This window comes from Aedes aegypti, chromosome 3 (genome assembly GCF_002204515.2).
Source record: "Aedes aegypti strain LVP_AGWG chromosome 3, AaegL5.0 Primary Assembly, whole genome shotgun sequence".
In the NCBI taxonomy this organism is placed as follows: domain Eukaryota; kingdom Metazoa; phylum Arthropoda; class Insecta; order Diptera; family Culicidae; genus Aedes; species Aedes aegypti.
In genome coordinates, this window is record NC_035109.1 from 360,578,475 (window position 1) to 360,603,944 (window position 25,470).

General features: G+C 38.4%; 1 protein-coding gene across 1 annotated transcript in view; it reads right to left on the bottom strand.

The window, feature by feature from the left end:
* The window catches only part of LOC5574080 (structural maintenance of chromosomes protein 5), a 30,192-nt gene extending 15,155 nt beyond the window's left edge, over positions 1 to 15,037 (bottom strand). The window contains exons 1-4 of the mRNA XM_001661101.2: positions 14,728 to 15,037; positions 14,525 to 14,666; positions 3,734 to 4,290; positions 157 to 966 (exon numbers count right to left, since the gene is read on the bottom strand). Coding sequence (XP_001661151.2) covers positions 157 to 966; positions 3,734 to 4,290; positions 14,525 to 14,666; positions 14,728 to 14,780 — 1,562 coding nt within the window. The 5' untranslated portion in view covers positions 14,781 to 15,037. The remainder of the gene's footprint in view (positions 1 to 156; positions 967 to 3,733; positions 4,291 to 14,524; positions 14,667 to 14,727) is intronic.
* Positions 15,038 to 25,470: the final 10,433 nt, after the last annotated feature.

Below are 25,470 nucleotides of genomic sequence, written 5' to 3' on the forward strand. Positions count from 1 at the left end.
TTTCAGCTCAAAGCGCAGTTTAGTTTTCTAGACTAGTACTCTTTGAAAAATCGATGTTTGGTTTCGTTTTATACTGTGTGGGACCGAAACACTAACCCAATTGAAACCCAATTGTAACATCTGTAGGAAGTGGTAGGCAAATGCACATATACTCACTCTAAACTTTGAATCGGTAACCGAGATTTGTACATCAGCCGATCCGCGGGCTCCGAAAACACCACATTCACCCCTTCCAACTTCATCTCCTGTCGCACTTTGCGCAAAAATAGCGCCATATCGTCACGGTCCTCGCAAGTGAACGCTATCAAGTCCCGCTTGGCGATCGTATTCTCCAGATACTTTGCATTTTCGCTGTTCGGAACGTTCAGCTCCAAGATCATTGGTTCGTAGATATTCCCTCGGAACAGATGTCGATTGTCTCGCAACCATAGCGTTGCATGGTAGGCACTTTCGAACTGCGACTGCAACAACCGCATCTTGACCTGCCCGACGTTCTCCAGCGCTTCGATTCGCTTCTGAATGCTCACCATCTCCGGTTTGAGCTCGGTTTCGATCTTCAAGTTCAAATCATTGCGTCTGCTCAGCAGCAGGTCAGCTTCTCGTTTAACCTTGTCGATTTGAGCGGTGAGTTCTCGCTTTTTCTGCTCCTGGACGGGCTCGGAACCCAACTCTTCCATGGCGTTCTTACAATCCTGCACCAGGATCGAGAGGGTTTCCTTGGCTTGCACCAGCTGGCTTTCTCGATCTGCCGCCTGTGCAATGGAGTCCTGAAGGTCACGTTTCGCCTTCATAATGGAATCCTCTAGCTGTTCGGTTCTAGATTCCATCTGGCGCAACTGGTTGGCATGTTTCTGAATCTCCGCCTGTTCGACTTTGATCTTTTCGTTGAGCTCCCCTTTGACTTTGTTCAGTTTGGCAGCCTTGGATTTTAGCGGATCAAGTCGTTTCTGCTTTTCGTTCATGTTCCTGAAAGAGAGTTACATTGCATATTGAAATATTTCTAAAATATCAGAACTGGTAGCGAAAAGTGTTGCTGAAAACCCTTATTACTAGTAATGGACCCTTTTAGTAGCTGAGATTTATTCTCGACGCTTTTTGCACTGTTATCTTAAGGTGAAACAGTTTCGAATCCACTTCTAATATTTCATTTTCATTTCATTTTGCAACGTTTGGTGGGGTAATGAGAGCGCAAGTCAGTCCAAAGCCGGGGGAAGGGATAGATAATGGCCGTAATAGTCTATGCGGACCACTTGAACACCATCGGAAAGGATAAGAAGGGTTGGGGTAGGGTATAGGGAATGGAGAAGACTTGACACAGTAATGCGATTAATGCTGCAAAATGTAAATGTGCTGAAAGCAATTTAATTTGAGTTTTGAAGTTAGATTTGACTTATTAAAATTCCAAATAGATTGGCCATTGTACAAGTAAGAAAGAATATGCTGATCGCTTTCTAGAAATTTTATAAACAACAAAATAATAACAATATGAGAGTGATGCTAAGGGCTGCTGATGGCACAATGCGACGCTTTAGGAGATTTTGATACTGATTGAACATTACTATACAGAGCGCAATTCAATCGCTGGTGATAACTTTACAAACTTTATCTGTTTTTGCACTGATTGACGATGCTGATTTATATAAAAATATTTGATATTATTAGTTCATTTGTTTGTGTGATCTAAGTGTTAATAATGGAAAAATTTTACATACCCTTTATAATAATACTTCCCTGATCAGAAATATTATATTTTGAGCACCCTTTTCGAAGCTATTCTATCCAGGTATCCATGTACTGCTTTCAATCCTGAAATTATTCTTATTGTGCATGCTCATGCATTATATTAGTGATGATCATCATCATGCAACAAATAAGAAGGAGAGAAAAAGAGAATATAGGAACAGTGATTAGTAATGAGTTAATTATGTAGTTTTGTTAGAATTATAAACAATTAAACAGTAGTAATGAATAGCTTTTAAAATGACTTTGCAGCATAGATGAGCCTTTCGGATCGTAAGAACGATATATAAAAATAATTTGTTTCGAAATTGTCCGCGTGGTCTTCTAGTGCCCCTATTAGATAAGAATCAGTCATAGACATACATACCGAATGCTCGCCATGACCCTACACGCAGCGAACTGGACTATCGAAATTCATACTTTTTGCCTTATGAAAGATGAAACGATTATCGCAATACGAACGCTTTATGTATCGTTTTAGCATCACTCCACACCAAGGTGTCGATAGGCACGGGGTGTACGTACGAGTCTATCGATAGCAAAGTCCTTGGTTCGATTCCAGGTTGCCGCGAAAACTATTTTTGTTTTCAAATTTCGGTTTCATAAGGCAAATTTATGAATTTCAACCCGATTCCTTGTGGCGAATTTTCATAAGGGGTTCCTATGTTTATCGATAGTCCATTTGCCTGAGTGTATGACCAACATTTGTACAGTCACCCCACGCAGTTGAATCACCCACAATTTATGAATCAGCTGACTTCAAAAGACAAAATTATTATCAAACTTGTCACAAAAATCACAGAATTATTTTTACTGATAAGAAACTATGTGTAAAAATAATTCTGTGATGTTTTGTGACAAGTTTGATAATAATTTTGTCTTTTGAAATCAGCTGATTCATAAATTGTGGGTGATTCAACTGCGTGGGGTCACTGTATATGTATAGCCTTAGCTGATGTGGCTTTTCTAATAGGTAGTTCTTTCACTCATTGATTGTCTTCAAAACCTTGTCAAGTATAGAAAATTGATTTTATTTCATTTATTACTACATTGAAACTACATTGTACTTATTATGTATTAGGTATTATTTTATGTTTTTATCACTATTGATATTGTCAAGGCCAGAATTCCCAGTGAGTGAAGAATTTTATAGTACTAGAACACCATAGAAGTTCGTTAAACATTACCTAATCATGGAACGGCTTTTTGCTCTATTATTTTAGGTAGATGCTATTGATCTCCCTTTGCTCCTATCCGCAACCCGGTGCACGCGCCCTGTTGGTTTTCGAAAACCTCGTAGAAGATTACAAACCGTCAATGGCATTCCCAATTACTACCCCACATTGCACATTCAAGGGTCTGATTGTGCTCCTAACCCACCCTCAGTTCGTAATCTTCTCGCCAGTTTGAAATTATATTTTCCCGAAGTGAAAGTAATTTTGATGAGTGATAGCCTAGTGCAGCCGAACTGCATAGTACAGTAGTTTAACCAGAATTTTTAGGTCAGAAGATAAAATCTAAATTTTGTAATAAAAATGTTGCCATTGCTTTGAAATTCACCCAACATCTAATCAAAACTACTAACAGCGATCAATTATCAAAATTCATCGCTCCCTGGAAAATATAATCCCAAGCCCAGGGAGTTTCGAATCCACTTCTAAGATTGCACTAAAACTTGAAAGGCACAAATCTCGCGAAGAAAGCATCCAACAACAGTGCACTTTTTATTTTGGCTTTGTGCACTAGCAGCTTAAAATAAGAAGAATAGAAACGTTTGCCAACTATTTCTCCAGTTTAGTGTCTTTGAAATCGTGAGTAGGAGCACAAGTCGGCCATTGTTCCAGCCATCTTTGGATTCCGAGATGTTTCACCTTAATGTTGTAATGGCTTCAAAACAGAGGCTTTGAAGTGATTGGCTTCTAAAAGCACCAAGTCACAAAAACGAGACTCGCTACCAGCTCTGCAATATTTTAAATAACATGAATAAACTTACGTTTTTGCCAACTGCAGGTCGTCCTTCGTCGAGTTGAAATCCAGGAAAATTTGCTCATACTCCAACCACGCCTTTCGAGCGTTGCAAATTTCCACTTCCTTCTCGTACTGCTTCCGGACCTTCATGTTCTCAATCTGAACGCGCAGTTCTTCGTTCTTCGCCTCGGCTTCCTTCAGTTTGGCCAAATTGTCCATGCTGGACTTGTTCACTGTCTTTTGCTGTTGTCGTTTCTCCAGCAGCTGATTCATCAGCTCCGTCATCTCCGGACGACAAACCGAAGCCTGGGTGTTGAGCAACAGTTCCCGGGAATTCATTTTGGTGAAATCCTGTACCCGATCCTGCGGCAAAAACTGGCACAGATTGTCGATCTGGATGTTCAGGTCTTTGACACGCTTGAGGAACTCCTTGTGGGACACTTTGGTGCCGTCGATTTCGAATCGATCCATCCCACTTCGGTTGAATGTGCGATTGAACATCATTATGTCCCCTCGGGAATTCTTGTAGAGGGCCACCTCAATCTTGGCCATTTCCTTGCCGTTCTTGATGTAGTCTTCGATCTGAAAGGGAGGAAAATGAGAGTCAAGCAAATGTTCTAGGAGCGGGGTTCTCAATTGAATTCGAAGCACGATAAATGCAAGCGACGAAAAACATCGCATCTGTATCGGTTTATGATTGACAATGTTTCGCAAGTTGTGACAAGTTTGATAAATAGTAGCTGCGAAAGAGGGCCCCAAAGAGATAGCGAACTTATTATTCTCGCTTATTCACCATTAGGGATAGGAGTTTATCTTTACTGGCATAATAAGCAATCCTCATACATCCAATAGCAATACGACATTATTGGACAAATCCCTGGAAAATCCTGAAAATATCGCTATAGCAATATCTGACAAAACCTCTGTAGAAATTCCTGCTTAAACCATGCGAGAATCTCTTAAAAACTTCCTAATTTCTGAAGAAGTTTTGGATGTTTTTTTCTGGATGATTTTGCGGTATGAAGAAATGAAAACAAATTGAATCCCTGTATAAAATTCTGCAGGATTTTCTGGAGGCATTATTTGGAAAACATTGGAAAGAATCTGTTCCGCTCAGGGCAAGTGGGTTTTCACCGGATTGGAATTTAAATGCACTGTAAACGCGTGGGTTGATTTTTCTAATAATATTACTTTATTCACATTGATATCTTCGTGAGAATTTTGCTCCGCGAAGCCTGTTAGTGGACTGTTGCATGATTCAACTTGTTTGCTCCTCAGTTGCCCTATCCTTCTCGTAGACTGTACAGTTCCTTTTCTCCCCATCTTCTCGCAAACTTTCAACCTAGGCGCGCAATTGTTTAAAAATGGGCGAAAATTGTTTAAAAATGGTCGGAATAAATGATATAGTATTCGCTTGTGTAAGATTTTACTTGTGAAATTACTTGAGTATTTTTTGGAAGAACCGCAGAAGTAAATCGTGGATAAAATGTTGGACAAATTTCTGGTGAAATTTAATGATGAATCACGGGTTGAATTTTTTGAGCTTCTTGATAAAGTTTTTAATAGATTTCCTGGAATAATCGCTGGCATTACTTAAAATAAACCGTAGATAAATCCACGAAGGAATTCATATAAAAATGGTTGGAGAATTAACTGAAAAACCACCGTAGGAACTCCTTGTAGGGGTTCCTAGAAAAACCTTTACCGAATTTCTTCACTGGGCCAAATATTACATGGAAATTTCATAAGAGAACGCTTGTGATTTGATTTATTGACTAGAAATTCTTGTCGTTATCATTAGAGATCTTATGAATCAAATTCAAAAAGCAATTGTCTGATCACATAAGGATCCTAAAGAGTTCCATAATTGATATGTATGATTCTTCGAGTATCTCATGTAATCCTTAACGCAATGATCGATGGTAGTTCGAAAGTTATTCTTGTGATTCTCGTTAACTGTTTCTTATGTCTTTATTCCATTATAAATTTGTAGGTAATTCATGCTCGTAATGCATTATTTTTTCGTAAGAAATTGAGATCCTACTCTATTAAACTGACTAATGCAGCACACAGACGCTCAGACACAAACCATCGCTGGGTGGAGCCAAATGTTTGACGAATTAATCGTAGAGTAAAGTGGGGCAAAAGTTCGAGTGGGGTAAAAGTTTCTTTTTGAGATTTCTAGCTCAATTCAAAACAAATCTTATAAATGTCATGGTGGTTCGAATGCTATTCAAGTAAGAGACTTTCACTCCAAATATCATAAAAATCGATTGAGATTTGGAAAAGTTATGGTTATTTGTTGTTTTTCGACGTGAATATTGTTGTATTGTAAAGTTTGACCAAAAGACTTTCGTTGCATGGAACCAATTGAAGATAAAATCTTTTTCAATATTTTATGTAAGGCCGTTTCTAGGCCTATCATAGGGTTGCTTTGAGGTGTATTAGTTTTAGCATAAATGCTTGAAAACAAATTTTGGCCCATAGTGGAGCAAAAGTTCGAATCAGCGGGGCAAAAGTTCGACCCATGTATAAAATCACGGAAAAAATTGCAAATTGCCTAAAATCCACGTATCATCTTCAAATTTAGTTGAATTTGTCTGATCGTGTGAAAATTGTCACCAAAATTTTACATTTCCACTTAGTTTTGCAAAAAACTGCTATTTTTGAGTATATTACAATTAACTCGGTTTTGGGCAATTTTTTGATGAAAAGTTAGTGTGTATTTTTCGTTAAACTTAAGTTTACGGCTGGTATTAAGTATGCCTGTCATAAAAGGATCGATATTTTGTGTTTTAGCCAGCAAACTTTTGCCCCACACTAGATTCGAACTCTTGCCCCACCGGTGGGGCAAAAGTTCGAATAAGACAATCAATTTTGAAACTGTTATAACTAAAAATGAGTAAATATTTTGACACAAGTTTGTTCAGCAAAATTATAGCCAATATGTTGAAGGTTCACTGTTTGGTATTTGTTTTGTTTTAAGTGCTATTGTTTTCCTGGAAACTTTGATTATACCACTAAGGTCCCACCTTACTCTACAGGGTGTTTGCAAATTATCCGTACAAACTTTGAAGACATGGCTCTATACAATTAAGCATAATAAATTCAATATTCTTGCATGGTTTTAAACATTGGCTCATTATATTCTTGAGAAGTAAATTTGACACATTTCCAATTTCAAATAATTGCACAATCAACCCAAATGTATTGAGGTGTCTTAAAGGGAGCTGTTTTCCGAGCTTTATGACGGAAGAGAAATGTTCATGCAACTCACTGGATTTGAACCGTAAAATTTTCTATTTCCAGTCTAACTCGAAGCCACTTACCTGTAGATTACTTCAAATAATAATAGGACATTTGGATTCATCTCTTTGCGGTTTTAGGGATAACACATCTCCAGTATGACTAGCGGCCCTCAGGCAAACGTGGCGCCATACCAGCGTCGAAACGTCGGGTTAAATAATAAAACTCGTTTTTAACAAAAAAGACTGCGTTGCCGATATTTCATCAATCATTGAAAATACAGTCGAACTCTCAAAAGAAAACAAAATACAACTTTAAAAAATTTCGAAATGATTGCTTGATACTGAGATAGGCAAATTTAAATTTTTCGGAGACGTTTTGCCTGATTGCCGCTAGTCATACTGGAGAGGTGTTATCCCTAAAACCGCAAAGAGATGAATCCAAATGTCCTATTATTATTTGAAGTAATCTACAGGTAAGTGGCTTCGAGTTAGACTGGAAATAGAAAATTTTACGGTTCAAATCCAGTGAGTTGCATGGACATTTCTCTTCCGTCATAAAGCTCGGAAAACAGCTCCCTTTAAGACACCTCAATACATTTGGGTTGCCAAAGTCATGCAACACGGACGTCACAAAGCAGTTGAATATCCACAAGTTCAATCAATGACAAAACCGATTCCACATGAAGATTCATCTCCTTATCCTGTTTGTCCAAAGCGAAAACGAGAGCCTTCAGAGGATGACAGTGACGAACCACCCTTTGATGAAAGCAACGTGGAATACGAAAGAAAGCCGATGCTGTTTACACAAGCGGAACTCAATGACTTGATAAGGGACTTGGACTTATCAAAAGAAAAATCAGAATTGTTGGCATCGCGCTTGATGGAACTAAACTTTCTTTCTGCTGATACAAAAGTTACTTCCTATGCTACAACCAACATAATTGGAAAATATGCTCAGATCTCAAAGTTGTTGCAATGTTGACTGGCTTGCAACAGGGATATACTAAGTTCATGTGTTTTCTTTGCAAATGGGATAGCCGAGCACGTAAACAACATTACGTTCGGGAAAATTGGCCCGAACGAAAGTCTTTTACAATTGGTCAAGAGAATGTAAGGTGCCATCCTCTCGTAGCGAAGGAACAGATAATACTCCCACCACTGCACATAAAGCTTGGGTTGTTCAAGAATTTTGTAAAGGCGCTTAACAAGGAAGGACCAGCTTTCGGATACCTGAAATCCATTTTTCCAAACTTGTCGGATGCCAAGATTAAGGAAGGTGTGTTCGTTGGTCCTCAAATTAAAAAAATGTTAAACGATGAAGATTTCTACACCGTATTGCACAATCATGAAGCCAAAGCATGGAAATCGTTCCAGCGTGTAGTTGCGGAGTATTTGGGGAACACCAGGAGCCCAGACTATGAAGAAATTGTAGCCGATTTACTCAAAAACTACAAGAGAATGGGTAAATTTTAAAGTTTTGTTTTATTTACTTTCAGCTGTAAAATTTTACATTTTATTTTAACAGGTGTGAATATGTCTCTGAAGATACATTTCCTACACTCGCATTTGAACTTTTTCCCTGAAAACCTCGGCGACGAAAGCGACGAGCACGGGGAATGTTTTCATCAGCAAATGAAAATAATGGAACGTCGTTATCAAGGATTTTGGGATGAAGCGATGATGGGCGATTATTGTTGGTTTCTCTTTCGAGAAACAAATTGCAAGCATAACAGACGGAGTGATTCAAACAATTATTTTTAAACATATATTTTGTACATGTGAATTTATAGCTTAATTTAAGGAAGCTTTGAAATATATGAAATGAACTGATTGTTGTAGAGATAATAAGTAGAGATAAAACTTATGTTCTGAGTGAAGTAGAAGCTCTGTTAATACACACGCCCTTTTAACAGATTAGTCGTGATCTAAAATTATGGATTGATAACACAACATTAAATCTTAACTAAGACTTATTAACTGTTGAAAGTTTAAGCAAATCTAAATGAAAATGCATTAAATTATCTTCATGTTGTTGAGATCGCTTGAAAATCGTAAAAACTTCAAAATTCAAGTGTTCTACAAAAAATGCCATAAAATCTTCAATTTTCAACCGATTTCAGTCATTAGGTACTTTTTTCTTTTGTTTTTTTTACATACCTTGAGTTCAACATGATAAACGAATTTTAAAACATCAGCATCGTGCTTAAAACTTAGCTAAAAGTTGAAAATTTTGTTAAATTTTACTCAAAAATATCGAAAAAATTTGATTATGCCATAAATATCTAGAAAACCGTAATTTGCACAACAAAGTGATGTTCACACGGTAGAAAGCACATTTAATTAGCTTTATTTTGCTAAAAAAAAGTTTAGATTTGGTGCTCTAAATCCGGAGATACATCAATTTTAGCAAATGTACTTTTTTGAAAAACCAAAAAAATCAAATATTGAGCGTAGCTCAAAAACGGTTCTACTGTGAATTTTTTTGACATTTTTTTTGGATTCAGCGTACGATTTTACATTGAAAATGGAGCTCAGCTTACTAAGTTCAGAAATGTTGTAAACAAGTGTTATTTGAAATTGGAAATGTGTCAAACTTACTTCTTATGAATATAATAAGTCAATGAGCCATTTTACGAGACGTTTCGGAACAGCTGATCGCCGAAACGGCGTCAACTGACAGGAGACCTGGGATTAAATTCAGCGTGATTTTCAATAACGCCTCATCTTACCAAACGAGGACATGGAGAAAATGACAAAAATGAGATCCAAAAATGTTCGTTACTGCAACATTACACCTAGTTATTGTATCAGCTACCTCTTTGTTACCCATATTGCACATAAAAAAGCACTTTCTGATCACAAATATTTTAATAATTTTTCTCCATTTAAGTTTTCGCCTGGATGAAAAGCTACGCTAGAAATGCGCACAGTCATCAACCATCATCATCGCGAAAACTGACGCCGATGATTGAAAAATCCCAGGTCTCCTGTCATTTGACCAGGCTTCGTAAAATGGCTTATTGGGTTTATTCTACGACTGGCGTGAGGTGACAATTGTCGGTGTCGTATAGCGAGGTGACAATTCTCGACTCGCGTGAAGTGACTCTCCATTTCTCGAAAACTTATTCATACAGACTCAAGTCAAAAAAGTATACAAACTTACTTTATCAATCCTACGTGTTAAGCAGGCGGAATTCTACACGTACCGCTCTGTACCAACTCAACTTTTCACTTTTAGAACGTTTAATTTCCGGATTTACAAAATGACGAAAGTAATATTATCAACTTTCGCAACCTAACCACTACTTTCGCCGCCCCGCTGTATGGAGACACAAAGTGACTTAACCACGAATCAAAACAAAACACTACTTGAGCCGATTTTACACTGGTAGAAAAACGTCGAAAGTAACTGAATGAAACGGCTTATCATTTTCTTACAAATATTTTTGTGGGAAATAATAGAAACTACCTAGTTTTTGAACGTGAGCTGAGTGTATGCAAAATTTGAGCGAAGTACACGGCAAAAAAAATGTTTAAAAGGTGATTCATTTTAAAACAGTTTTAGAAGATAGATTGTGATTTCTCCTAATTAATTTTCTCAAAACCGTATAAAAGTTACTTACGTCGATTTGAAAAAGTAATCGAGATTTGATTTGCACGGCGAGTCACTTCACTCGAGTCGAGAATTGTCACCTCGCTTTACGACACCGACAATTGTCACCCCACGCCACTCGCCTTGGGCGTCCCACACACTGCCGATGCAGATGGATAGCAAGTCAAAATACGTGAATTTACGCATCGTCGACGCCATGGTGATGTAGCAAATGTGTACGCTTGAGTTGTTTCTATATAGGTATTTCACTAGCGATTTACACACAATCTTCAGACGATTTCCTTAGCAAATTCACCAGAGATTCTTTGAAAAATTTCTTAGTTTTCTTCCAGAATTAATTTCAGAGAATCCACCTACAGTTTTACTTGTGATTCCATCAAAAGTTCAACAGTGAGTTCTTCTAGGTATTGTAGCAAGAATTCCATCAGGAATTTTACCCGGAATTGCTTCAGGAATTCTACCAAAATTCCTTCATGGATTTCATCATTAATTCCCTCCCTTGATTCTTGTAACATTTCCATTTGGGGTCATACACAAATAACGTCACGCTCCAAGGGGGGAGGGAGTCGAGCCAAGCGTGACAAGCCTTACAAAATTTTCGGAGGATTCATACAGTGTGACAAAGGAAGGGGGGGAGGTGGTCAAAAAAGTTGAAATTTAGCGTGATATAATTTGTGCACCATCCTTTTCCAAAACATCACATGAAATTCCTCATGGGATACCAATAGGAGTTCCTCCAGGGAATCCTTTAGTAGTTCTTCCAGAGACTCCATGAGGAGTTGTGAAGGAGAATGTGGGGTCGTGACAAACTTTGGTTTCCGGTTGGCCGACGGCGCTGCCTGTTCTGTGACGTAGATGGTTAACGCGCCCAGTCTAGCGTATTGGGTGTCGTGGGATCGAAGTCCACCAGAACGATTCACGATTATTTTCCACAATTTTACATCTCAATTTGTTCAAATTGACTTTTGTGTCTATGAACTTCAGGTTTTTTTTTTCATTCCATCAGTAGTTCCTCGGAAATTCCATCGAGGGTACTTCTAAAGATTCTATCATGATTTCCACGAAGAGTTACTTCCATCAGGAGATCTTGTAAGGATTCCTTCAGGGAATTTATTCAGGATTACATAATCAACCAAAAAAAAAACGAAGAGTCCACAAGGTTCTTTTTTAGAAAACCAACAATATTCCGGCGAGAGAATCTACCCGGAATTCTGCGAAGTATTGCTTACATTACTTTACTTTTGCTGGCTCTACGTCCTTTAAGACATGACCTGCGCCACAATGTTACGCCAACTAACTCGGTCCATGGCTGCTAACCTCCAATTCCTCGATCGCCCCACACTTCCAAGATCCTGCTCCACTTGGTCAAACCACCAAGCTCGTTGCGCTCCCCTTCGTCTTGTACCGGCCGGATTTGAGTTGAACACCATTTTTGCGGGATTGTTGTCCGGCATTCTCACAACGTGTCCCGCCCATCGTACCCTTCCAGCTTTGGCGACTTTCGTGATACTGGGTTCACCGTAGAGTTGCGCAAGCTCGTGGTTCATTCTTCTCCTCCATACGCCGTTCTCACATACTCCGCCGAAGATCGTCCGAAGCACACGTCGTTCAAAAACTCCTAGCGCTTGCAGGTCCTCTTCGAGCATTGTCCACGTCTCATGCCCGTAGAGGACTACCGGTCTTATTAGCGTCTTGTACATGGTACACTTAGTACGGAAGTGAAGTTTACCAGACCGCAAGGTCTTGTGGAGTCCATAGTAAGCACGACTTCCGGCAATGATACGTCTTCGAATTTCTCTGCTGCAGTTGTTATCCGACGTTATCAATGATCCGAGGTAGACAAATTCGTCCACCACCTCGAACTCATCCCCGTCGATCGTCACGCGTCTGCCTATGCGAGCTCTATCGCGCTCGGTTCCTCCAGCCAGCAGATATTTCGTCTTCGACGTATTTACCTTCAATCCAACCCGATCTGCTTCACGTTTCAACTTGGTATACTGTTCAGCAACCACCTGGAACGTTCTTCCGACAATGTCCACGTCGTCAGCGAAACAAATGAACTGGCTGGATTTATTGAAGATCGTGCCCCGCATGTTGAAGCCCGCCCGTTTCATAACACCTTCTAGCGCAATATTGAACAGGAGGCAGGAAAGACCATTACCTTGTCGAAGTCCTTTGCGTGTTTCAAACGGGTCCGATAATGCACCCGTTATCTTCACACAGCACTGTACACTATCCATCGTTGCTTTGATCAGTCTAGTCAGTTTCCCGGGAAAACCATTCTCGTCCATAATCTTCCATAGCTCTTCGCGGTCGATGGTATCATAGGCCGCTTTGAAATCGATGAATAGGTGGTTCGTAGGGACTTGATATTCGCGACTCTTTTGGAGGATCTGCAGCAACATAAAGATTAGGTCTGTCGTCGATCGCCCGTCTGCGAAGGATCAAACTAGGATTTTTTCTTTTCTCTACTCTAGGTATTCCATCATTGTGCTTCCTCCAACAATAGTAGCATGAAACGAGCTCACCAATTGGTTACATGCATGCTCTGATTCGCTACTCACCACATAGTAACGCACATGCGCTAGTTTCTATGTTTTTCAAAAACTCTTGTTGATTTCCTTGGGAGAAATTCTGTAGAAATGTTTGGTTTCTCCTAGAGTAACTGGAGAAATCAATTGAAGGATAAGTGGAAAAATATCTGGTGGAAATTCTAGGATAGCCTGCGAAAAATAAATAATGCCTGAGGAAATTACTCAGTTCTCAAGTACAGTCGAATTTCGTTCGTTGCACTACGTTTAATTGCACTTCGTTTAAATTGGGCTCCCGTTAAGTGGGCTATAGCCCACCTAAAACGAAGGCAAACGACACATTCTGACATAAACCGCAATTTGTCAATGTTGGTAGCCCTGAATTTGTATGGACCGATGCACGAGTTCACTAATTTGACGTTTGAGCGGTGCCGAATTCACTCGTTGCCATGGTTACGTAAATAACACGGCATCGCTCAAACGTCAGATAGTGAACTCGTGCATCGGTCCATAGGTCCATAGGCTTGGAGAAGTGGATGAACAAGGATGAATCTGTCATTCAAATACTTGTCAAATTTCATACAAAATCTACTTTTTCTCAGCGATAAGTTCATTCCTCATTCATGCTAGGTGAACCACTTCCCCTAGCCTATGGACCTATGCACGAGTTCACTATTTGATGTTTGAGCGGTGCCGTGTTATTTACGTGACTATGGCAACAAGTGAATTCGGCACCGCTAAAACGTCAAATTAGTGAACTCGTGCATTGGTCCATGGACCGATGCACGAGTTCACTAGTTTGACGTTTGAGCGGTGCCGAATTCATTCGTTGCCATGGCCACATAAATAACACGGCACCGCTCAAACGTCAAAGAGTGAACCCGTGCATAGGTCCATAGGTCCATTGTAATCGGTTATTTGACAGCTCAAAACTTAGCCCGATTAGTGAAAGTTTTTCACTAGGTGGGCCACTGGTTTAGTGCAACGAACGAAAGTCGACTGTATTTCCTGGAGCAAATTCTGGAGAAATTCTATTTGGCATTATTTGAAAAATCACTGTAAGAATTGGTAGATGAATCTCTAGTTCCTAAAAGTATGCCAAATGAATTCTTTTCTTTTTTGAAATCATTATAATTCCTGCAGTCTTTTATCGAGGAATCTAAGATTTTTTTTGTAGAAACAGCCGCGTAAAAGCTTTTGAAAGTTTCTCTGGAGCTTTTGCATCAGATTTTTTGCAAGCCAAATAAAGGAGAACGATACTTTAGAGAGCATTCCGGTGAAAATAGACTTTCATTAAAATAGAGACGAAGTCTCTAAAAAGAGGCTTGCAACCAGCCCTGCATCTATCGGGAAAGTGGCTTCGGGTTAGTGACGTATACAATTCTATAGAATCAGGAGCTATACTAATATCTAGCTAAACTTACACTTCCGGATCGGGACAACAGCTTGCAATTACCGCCCATCCCCAAAACGATTGCCGCAACGATAGTCGATTTGCCGGTTCCATTGGGACCAATTATGATGTTCAAATGCTCATCCGGATAAAATATTACGACGTCGTATGTTCTGCAAAAATATCCAACATTCAACACACTGTTCTTATACGAAATCCAAAGGAGGGACTTACACAAAATCCTTGACCGCGACGGATTTAATCTTTCCTTTCAGGGAGTCTGTCATCTCTTCATATAAAATCCGATTGACGACAGCCGGGTGGTGATTTTGCTTGGAACGCGATTTCCGAACGAACTAAAACTTACAGTCAATGGTTTTCACTGAATCAACGAATTAACACTATAATACTGTCAGAAACTATAGAAAGCGTAGCGATTACATATAAAACTACTGATTAAAATAGAGATTATTTTATAAGAAGCCAGAGGTTCAACGGAAAATCACAGAAAACAAGACTGTTTGCGAAAATTTATCCGACGAATGTTTACTTCGATCCGGCGAACAAGTTCTTTCCCGTTTTATCGTTTTTAGCGCGAACACCGAAAAATATTTCCACTCAAACACCCAAGCGATAAGTTTATTTGCTTTCTCATTTTCTTTATTCTCCAAGTAGGTAGAAACTTAACATTTTCTTAAGAACTCGATCGAGAAGCTGCAAAATATTTAAAAAATAATATGATGAACCTAACATTATTCATAATTTTGAAACAAATATATTTCGATACACGAGCGTTCGTTTCATTGAGCGAATAGAAAGTTTTTAGAGCACTGTGAAGCCTGGTGTGAAGAAGTTCTGTGAAGCAGTTTGCTAGTTTGAAACTAGCGAACACTAGGTGGTGTCGTTGTTGGAAAATTGTAGACAGCAACACCTGCTGGTGAATAATACCAAACACTACATTTACAGTAAAGGATTTGAAATCACGGACACGTTGGATGGACACACTCTAGCGATTTTCTATGCATCGGCAGCGTGGACAAATTCAACATTGATTTTTCATAAGGGCTTATGGACTGTCCATTAATTACAAAACATATTTTAAATTTTCGTTCAAGTAATCTTATCATGGAGGAAGGAGGGGCTGAAAAACAAAACGAAATTTGTCTTACCTAATTAATGGACAGTAGCCTGGGACACGGTTATATGAAAAATTTAGATTCTCGCTCCAGTCCACTGTTTGGATTGTATTTAGGTCCCATAACAACTGTGCAAAATTTCAGCTCGATCGGAGAAACTATATTTTAGCGCCAGCCGTTCAAATTTTGTATGGGATGTACTATGGGAAAACTTACTTTTAAAAAAGAAAAATCGCCGGACGTCACCCATTGTCTTCTATAAAAATTCTGAACACAGACCTCGATAGGTATATTTACGATGAAGAATATTGCCGAAGACCGCGAAACAATCCGACACTTGGGAGCGATCCATTAATTACGTAAGACAATTTTGGCGGTTTTTAGACCCCCCCTCCCCCCATAGTAAGATTTTTTGTATGAAAATTAAAAACAACTTGCATGGCGCGTAAGAAATCTCAAATGAAATGATATATTGAGTTTGAAATGTTTTATCTATATTGATGGCTTTAGGTGTCATCTATTATTTGACAGCCATAACATGTTTTCATTTATATTCATCTTTGGATTAATGGAAGAGTATTGAATTTGTGTCTGCTGATACTCAACCGCTTTTTGATAATCGGAAACAAAAAATGATATTCATTCTAGCCAGCTTGACTTTTTTACATTCCGCTTCGGGAATTTGTAATTTTTGCACGAGGCACACTAAAGACGCATCAATATAATCGATTACGTGCATCGGATCGTTCATTACCCGTATAGCAGCATATTTTTTAATTAATATGAACCTCATTGATAATCAATTTTCTAAAACTGACTCTCTTCTGCTTCTGATAATCAAAAACACCATCGACATACGGGCATCATTGTTTGTTTTGCCAATCTACTTTTGTGCCATCTTCATTGGTATAATCATATTGGTGGTAGTGCGGTTACTTTGATGATGGCATAAATGTCGGTGAATTGAGTATAGTGAGCATGATTTTTTTCGTCCCTGATCTCAAGTAAGAATATTTTCATAATCCCCATGAAGTTAGAAAATTTGTATGATTCCTCTTTAAAATAGAATAAAGGGGTCTATTTTATAAGTCGAGTCGATCAAAATGACTCGACTGGAGCCACTGCCGACCGAAAAATTCGCTCGACTCAGCTCTGTCACGCGAGTTTTTCGACAGTTATCACTCTATGTGACTGGATTACTATGGGAGTCGACGGGTGACATCTGAAATATACATGGTTGCTTTGATAGACAGTGACTAAAGACAAGTCACATGAATCTGCTCGATTTACAAAATAGACCCCAAAGACTATCATACAAGATTACAGAAATCATAAGAGGAATAGATTTGCTCGAATTTCGTCGTAATCTACTAATGGGACTGTTATGCGAGTACTTTCAATATGGGACGCACATGGTTTGTTATTTTTTCGCATTTTGTCCATACAAAAGTACAGTTTTATGAATGTTTCCAAAAAGTACACTAATAATAAACACTATTCATGAAGTTAACTCGAAAGTGTCAAATATTCAAATGGGACTGTTATGCGAGTATGGGAAGAGTAACAGATATTCAAAATCATGAAAATTGATCCGTCGCATGCCTAGTTTTGCTTAGCTTAGCTTAGCTTAGACTGACTACACATATCAATGGTTGCTGTTCCGTGATTGACCGGAGTCAGTGAAAATGCACAAAGAATCAACTAGAAGATCGGCTGGGATTGGCCATAATCTTCTTCAGTGTGCATAATTCAGTGCCTCTATTTATACATGGTCAATAACGGCGCCGGCCACGTCCTTGCAGTCAGGTGGGATTGGGGGAAGGAATGTTAGTGTGTAACCTTTGCTATTTGGAGACCGTGTTTGCCTCTGCATCTCCACAAAGGTTACTGGGAGGGATGTTTGTTAATGGGGAGGATCGTTGGGTCACAGGATTCACTTTGATAAGCGATTAGACCATGATAAATAATTATTGGTGAGATATAAACATGCTTATATGTAAATATTATTTTTTCATTTGATATGAACAATATCTATGTAGAGAAAAATTATGCCGACACTTGACGTGACGAACCTTTCAAAGTTTGTTGAATAAAGTGAACCTTTCGCAAGTCTACACTCGTAGTGTCGAACCATTCAAAGCTTTTTTTTTAATTACAAAAATAAAGGTAAAAGGAAAAACGTGTTTTGAAAAAAAAAAAAAATTAGACATTAATAATTTATGAATCAGAGTTTATGTCGACACTCACAGTGACGAACCTTTCATAGTTTGTTGAAAAATCATATTTACGTCTCACCGTTGTAACGATTAAAGGTGCAGTCATACATATTTTATAGATTAGAAATAGTAGCATGAAACGAGCTCACCAATTGATCCGTCATCCTTGAGCAGCAACAATCCACTTTCAGCTTCACTCATTTGATCGGCTATATAAAAGCACTCAGAGAAAATAGGCGCACGACCCGAGAGGGAAAACAACTGACGACTGCTCGGGCTTTCTTGCTGCACTGCCCAGGAGCAAGTGTCAACTTCGAAAGATCAAAAAGAACTAATCGAACGCGCCACTTTTTCACTTTCACTCGACCGACGCGCGACATGTTTGATCCTGCCCTCATCGCCGGCTCCCGTAGGAGCAAGCGTCAAGGTCGAAGGATCAAACACAACTAAACGATCACGCCACTTTTTCACTTTCACTCGACCGACGCGCGACATGTTTGATCCTGCCCTCATCGCCGGCCCCCGTAGGAGCAAGCGTCAAGGTCGAAGGATCAAACACAACTCTATCCGTCGCATGCCTAGTTTTGGTACAAAAACTGAAATGTCTCACAATATGGGTATCTCCGGTGGTCATTCTTGGGTTATTTCGGTTGGCCAGAAAAACCAAAGTGGTCATTCATCAATAATTCAACTAGAAGAGTCACAGGTATTCAAATTCATGAAAAATTAGCCGTCGCATGCCTACTTTTGATTTCGGGTTTCCTGGTGGCCATTCCGGTGCTCCAAAAGGACCAGAATATAAGGTTTATTCAGCTCTTACTCAAAACACAAACGTCAAGTGGTATAATAGCTTTTATATAAGCGGAAATTAATTTTATTCAATTAATGATTCAGCTAAAAATTTGTTCAGCAATGGTTGCTGCTATGCAGCTTGTATTAAACACCTAAGTATCTTAAAAGCTACCAATTGTTCCTTGGGTAACCATCCATTCATTCTTTTGACAAAAAACATCTAAACATAGTAAATCGTAAATAATTGGGTACAATTAATTTGGTTTTGGAGCATAAATCTGAGTAATTTCATTGAATTGTCCAGATTGGCTACCTTCCGGGACTCCAGAAACCGGTTCCGCATGGACCATACTGGACCGAGTTTTTCAGGGGATGTGTTGCTACGTCTGGGACTATCTTTCGGACTTCCTATTAGCAGACTCGATTTTAGTGGATGAGTAAGCTATAAGCTGTAATTCATTGTTTGTTTCAAAAGGTTGTTTTAGTTTACATGTTTTATGTTTTACTTACATTTACTAGTCCTGCATGAAATCTCTTCGTCCCTTTATAACAACTCCTAGTGTATTCTCCTATTCCGTTGATCGTGTGTATCTGTTCAATTTTAAGTTTTAGTTCATAGGCTATATACATAATTCACAATTTAGGTACTTACAATAATAATATCAATAGAGATAATATATATTAATTATCAGCACAAATCGATCAAATTATCTTACAAGATGACTATCCAATTCAGTTTGTTTTTATTTTGATCCTTTCATTTCTTTGCCCTATCGGCAGGTTTACATTTCTGCCCTATTGGCGTCTTTGTACATTGCTGCCCTATTAGAATTTATGCACCAACCGTGTTGCCAAACTGGTGTCGTTCATTACACCGCGAATGGGTTTGGTTCATTACACCGCAACAGGATGTGAGCTGGTAATAGGGTCCTAAAGCCCTGTCTCAATTTTAGTATCAAACGCTTGAGTTTAGGGCAGAAACACATGTTTACTCAATTTTCAAATAATTTTCATTGGTTTAAGTACGAAAAACATTTTTTATGATTTTTGAGATTTTGTAACACCCATTGGTTTAAACTCAAATGTTGGGTATATTTTGTTTTCCGTGTCTCTTCCAAAATGTCAGATAGGAACAACTCCAGTGTTGAAACTATATGCCCTGTGGCATTTTTGTCGAAAAAGTGAATGTCAAACAAGATCACAAGTGTCAAGGTTCATATTTGGAACCATTTTTAAAATTGAAGTTTAAAAATATTATAGCCGTTATTTGTGCTGGAAAACTTGCTAAAGTAGTTGCAATAACATGCTCTTTCGTATTATTAAATAAAAACAAGAATTCATTAAACATTTTAGGACCCAATTGGTTCCTTGTAACAGAAACATTGTATGCCAAAATAGCCATAAACCGACTAGTACCGATGTGAATTACATGTACAAAACTGCGATGGAAATTTAGGGTAAATTATGTATTTTGGACAGGCTAAGGATATGTCTGGAAACGGTGATCGGTTAACTGCATTAGATACTAATATTTTATTACGTAATGTTACTTATATGCTTAATGTCCCATTGTATTTTGAGTTTTTGGGAAGAAAAAGCTTACAAACTATAGTATTAGCTTCCAAAATAGCGTTTTTTGGTGGCCTGTCTGTTATACATTTCGGACACCAAATATACATTTTAGACACCCTCATGTGAATATAATTTGGACAGGGGCGTTATCTCAATATCCATACAATGGTTTTTTAAAAAGACGATCATAACATAAAACGTTAAGAGTTTACAAGTGACTTAAGCATTTTTTTTTCGCTTATTGGATGTATATATTAGTGATAATCAGTAATTTCATTTAATGCAAGCAAATATCACCAGATTCACGAAAAAACGGCTGCAAGTATGCATGCATGGTACATTCCAGTGTGTTTCATCAGATGGCCAAATTATATCAACTGAACAAAAACCATAATCTATTTTGGACATCACCTGATTTATGCCTATATGATGATATACTCATGTTAAGATTTTAGATGAACTTAGCTTAAATTTCAGACATATTTTATCATGTTGCCACTTTTAAACTTTTTATGAATGTCAATTCTGAGCGCTATTATTGCATTTAATGTATGTTCTTGAAATGCACATCCTCTTGCATTCGTAGGTTTCACAGGTGTTCTGTTGATACAATTTACAATTTTGATATTTTTGAAGCCAATTTGTAATTGTTATGAAAATGGTCATCATTAATAAGTAGCATAGTGTATTAATAATGCAATACATGATTTCCCGTACTTATATTCCTCGCCATCTCATTGAAAATGAGCATGGAACGACTAGCCTGTCCAAATTATATGCATGTCCAAATTATATAAGTTACCCTACTCTTTGGATTATTCCGGGCCTTTCTTTAAAGTCCAACATAACTAAATTCAGTCAACACACTGATTTTTGCGAGCTGTTGAGTTTTCGGGTCGAAAACGACCCTTTTTTATGGAAGCACTCCTAGGGGTTATTCAAAACTTTTGTATCCGCAAAACCAACATTTTCCACAAAACATAATTGTCAGAAAATTTCCAATTGCTAGGTTATTTCATTACATTCATTCATTATTTCATTACAAGTTACATTGATTTGAATTTTGAAATGGATCGAAAAAAGACCTAAGGTTAACTATGTGCACTAGCTGAAAGGTTAACATAAGAAGATCGAGCTCGTACACTCATTATTTCTGCAGATTAGTGCCTTCGCAATCGTGACTAGGGGCACAAAACGGACATTGTGACAGACATGTTTGGCTTCCGACATGTTTCACCTTGAAGATTATGTTGAAAAAGATCAGAAAAACTCTTGTGGTTGTTATTTTGAACAATTGTTCTCTTGTGATTATATGATTGTATGGGTTAAAAAGAAAACATGTAAAAACTTTGTTATTCATGTATTATTATCACAATTGTAATTAATTGAATTTTGCACTTGACATACACCCTGCAGCCACAAATCACATTTTAATGTCCTTTGAGTTTGTTGCAGTTTTTGTTCTCCCTCCACGTAATGTTGGTTTCTGGTTTCAATTCGCACTTTTATCACTGATGGCTATCATGTCAAGTGGATGGTGGTAACTGGATTAAAGGGCGTTGGTCCCAGAGTTGACTCACGGCATCAATATATGGAACAAGCCCAAGAAAACCAAAATTATGTCGTCTCCCAGCTCAACCACCAGCGCATCCCTATAATTAGGACCATTTTGGGATGATTATTTTTTCGCAGTCTCTCACTGTTGGCTCGGAATTGGAATGGTCCACTCCGACGGGAACCTTTTGAGGGAAAGGGTTTGAGGTAAAGGATTATATGTGATGGTGGGGAGGGGGAAACTTGGTCGAGATTTGTCCAAGGCACGGGGTTTCGTACCGCAAGCGATTCTCCTGAATCGGTGATAATTTGGCCTTAATTCCACTGTCATTAGGCTGTACGTTTGGGAATAATGTGAGGATCAACCCTGCCTGGTAGTTTCAAGTCGTTTCTCTAATAGAGATGAAATCCCTTCTGGGGTCGCGCAGTGTCATTTACGGTGAGCTCTCGGTAAGTCGATTTTCCACTGTCTCTTTTGATCGTATCTTTCACTCGAGTTTTGAAAGCTCATCTCATTTTCAACATCGAACTAGGGAGAATTGACTGTTCCTCCAATTTGAACAACCAGACGTTTGCGTTGTTAAAGTCTCATGAAATGATAAATTTTGTATCATGAAACTAATTTCCTCATTACCGTTATTATATCTCAATTGAGGTAATTGAAATTAGTGCAGTGATTTTTCAACTTTGTTCGTACCATGCGTGTCCTGCTTGATAAATCGATTTCTTGAAATTTGTTCCCCTCGCTTCGAAGCCAGGTAAGCCTCTTTCCAGACAACAAAAAAGGGTCCGCTCAAAAAACAAACATTCAGAAAAAGTAATTCCACGCTTGATCCCCTTCGCTTCTCTCGAGACAAACTCTCGAACTGCGACCGAAAAACCGAAACTATTTAATACGCTATTACACCCTCAATTAGGGATTCAATTAATTTCCCTATTCGTCCTGCTGGGCCGTAGTTCCGCTTTTTGAGGGTGCGAGTTCATTTTTTTCCATTCGGGTTTCAAAACTAAACGGACTTAATCCTCGAAGGGATGGATCTGACAAGTTGTGAGCCTGTTGGAAAATCTGTTCGAGCCAACGAACCGCGTCCGATTGTAGACAGTTGTCACTGGTTCGTGGTTTGGTCTCGTTTGGTTCATACGACAAAGGGAAAATATGTCTTATAGAGAATATGTTATTTGCAGATGCATTTTCCCTTTTCAGCTTCCTATTATCACGGACAAATAGACGAAAAAGTTGTTAGCAATTATCAATTCCGAAAATGATCATGAGAATTTCAAAACCTGATTCTAAAAATACTGTATTTGGCTAACCGAGAACTAGGTGGCGCTAGTACGCAAATTCGGCCACAAATTCGGCATTGGCCAACTACCAAAATATTGAGAATTGAGCGCTTTTTCGCTTCATGATGACAATAATTCGAGCGTGTTACGTCTGTTTGTCTGTGTTATTACGCCTTGTGATGTGTGGGAGCAGGCAGTGAAGGGTGACTGCTCCGGATTGTCTGTTTCTCTGTGAGGTATTATCTGTTTCGTACTAGGATGGGAGATCAGTAAATGCTTGGTCATTTGGTGATTTGTTCAAGCTGATCCTGCCCTCGTTGTGATGTTTGCTGAAACGATTTGCCCATACATAAGATTCTATGTTGTCATAACAGTCGACGACATCGTTCAGCTTAGGCCATTTGTTGTAAAGTAATTAGGCTGAGCGGTGGGTGCGATTAAGTGGTGTGGATTGGCTCGAGAGGAAATGTCAAGTGGGTATAAATATATTAAATTTTCATATTGTTATGTTTCAAATACAGGTGCTCAGGTTAAAGAAGTATTTGATTTGAATATAATTTAAATTTGATTATAATAAAGATAACAAATTGTGGAGCTTGAATAAGATTTGGAATTTGGATTGGATTTGGATTGGATTTGGATTGGATTTGGATTGGATTTGGATTGGATTTGGATTGGATTTGGATTGGATTTGGATTGGATTTGGATTGGATTTGGATTGGATTTGGATTGGATTTGGATTGGATTTGGATTGGATTTGGATTGGATTTGGATTGGATTTGGATTGGATTTGGATTGGATTTGGATTGGATTTGGATTGGATTTGGATTGGATTTGGATTGGATTTGGATTGGATTTGGATTGGATTTGGATTGGATTTGGATTGGATTTGGATTGGATTTGGATTGGATTTGGATTGGATTTGGATTGGATTTGGATTGGATTTGGATTGGATTTGGATTGGATTTGGATTGGATTTGGATTGGATTTGGATTGGATTTGGATTGGATTTGGATTGGATTTGGATTGGATTTGGATTGGATTTGGATTGGATTTGGATTGGATTTGGATTGGATTTGGATTGGATTTGGATTGGATTTGGATTGGATTTGGATTGGATTTGGATTGGATTTGGATTGGATTTGGATTGGATTTGGATTGGATTTGGATTGGATTTGGATTGGATTTGGATTGGATTTGGATTGGATTTGGATTGGATTTGGATTGGATTTGGATTGGATTTGGATTGGATTTGGATTGGATTTGGATTGGATTTGGATTGGATTTGGATTGGATTTGGATTGGATTTGGATTGGATTTGGATTGGATTTGGATTGGATTTGGATTGGATTTGGATTGGATTTGGATTGGATTTGGATTGGATTTGGATTGGATTTGGATTGGATTTGGATTGGATTTGGATTGGATTTGGATTGGATTTGGATTGGATTTGGATTGGATTTGGATTGGATTTGGATTGGATTTGGATTGGATTTGGATTGGATTTGGATTGGATTTGGATTGGATTTGGATTGGATTTGGATTGGATTTGGATTGGATTTGGATTGGATTTGGATTGGATTTGGATTGGATTTGGATTGGATTTGGATTGGATTTGGATTGGATTTGGATTGGATTTGGATTGGATTTGGATTGGATTTGGATTGGATTTGGATTGGATTTGGATTGGATTTGGATTGGATTTGGATTGGATTTGGATTGGATTTGGATTGGATTTGGATTGGATTTGGATTGGATTTGGATTGGATTTGGATTGGATTTGGATTGGATTTGGATTGGATTTGGATTGGATTTGGATTGGATTTGGATTGGATTTGGATTGGATTTGGATTGGATTTGGATTGGATTTGGATTGGATTTGGATTGGATTTGGATTGGATTTGGATTGGATTTGGATTGGATTTGGATTGGATTTGGATTGGATTTGGATTGGATTTGGATTGGATTTGGATTGGATTTGGATTGGATTTGGATTGGATTTGGATTGGATTGGATTTGGATTGGATTTGGATTGGATTTGGATTGGATTTGGATTGGATTTGGATTGGATTTGGATTGGATTTGGATTGGATTTGGATTGGATTTGGATTGGATTTGGATTGGATTTGGATTGGATTTGGATTGGATTTGGATTGGATTTGGATTGGATTTGGATTGGATTTGGATTGGATTTGGATTGGATTTGGATTGGATTTGGATTGGATTTGAATAGAAAAATAGTCCAAGCGCTATCAACAAAGGGAGAGCAGGCCTTTTGGTCGATCGTTGTAAGGCCAAAGGCCATTAAGCCGAATGCCGTTAGGTCGAAATGGTCGTTTGGCCGAAAAAAAAAGATTATTTAAGGTGAAAAATACTTTCGGCCTAACGGAATAGAAGCCTTTCGTACTAATGACCTTTTCGGC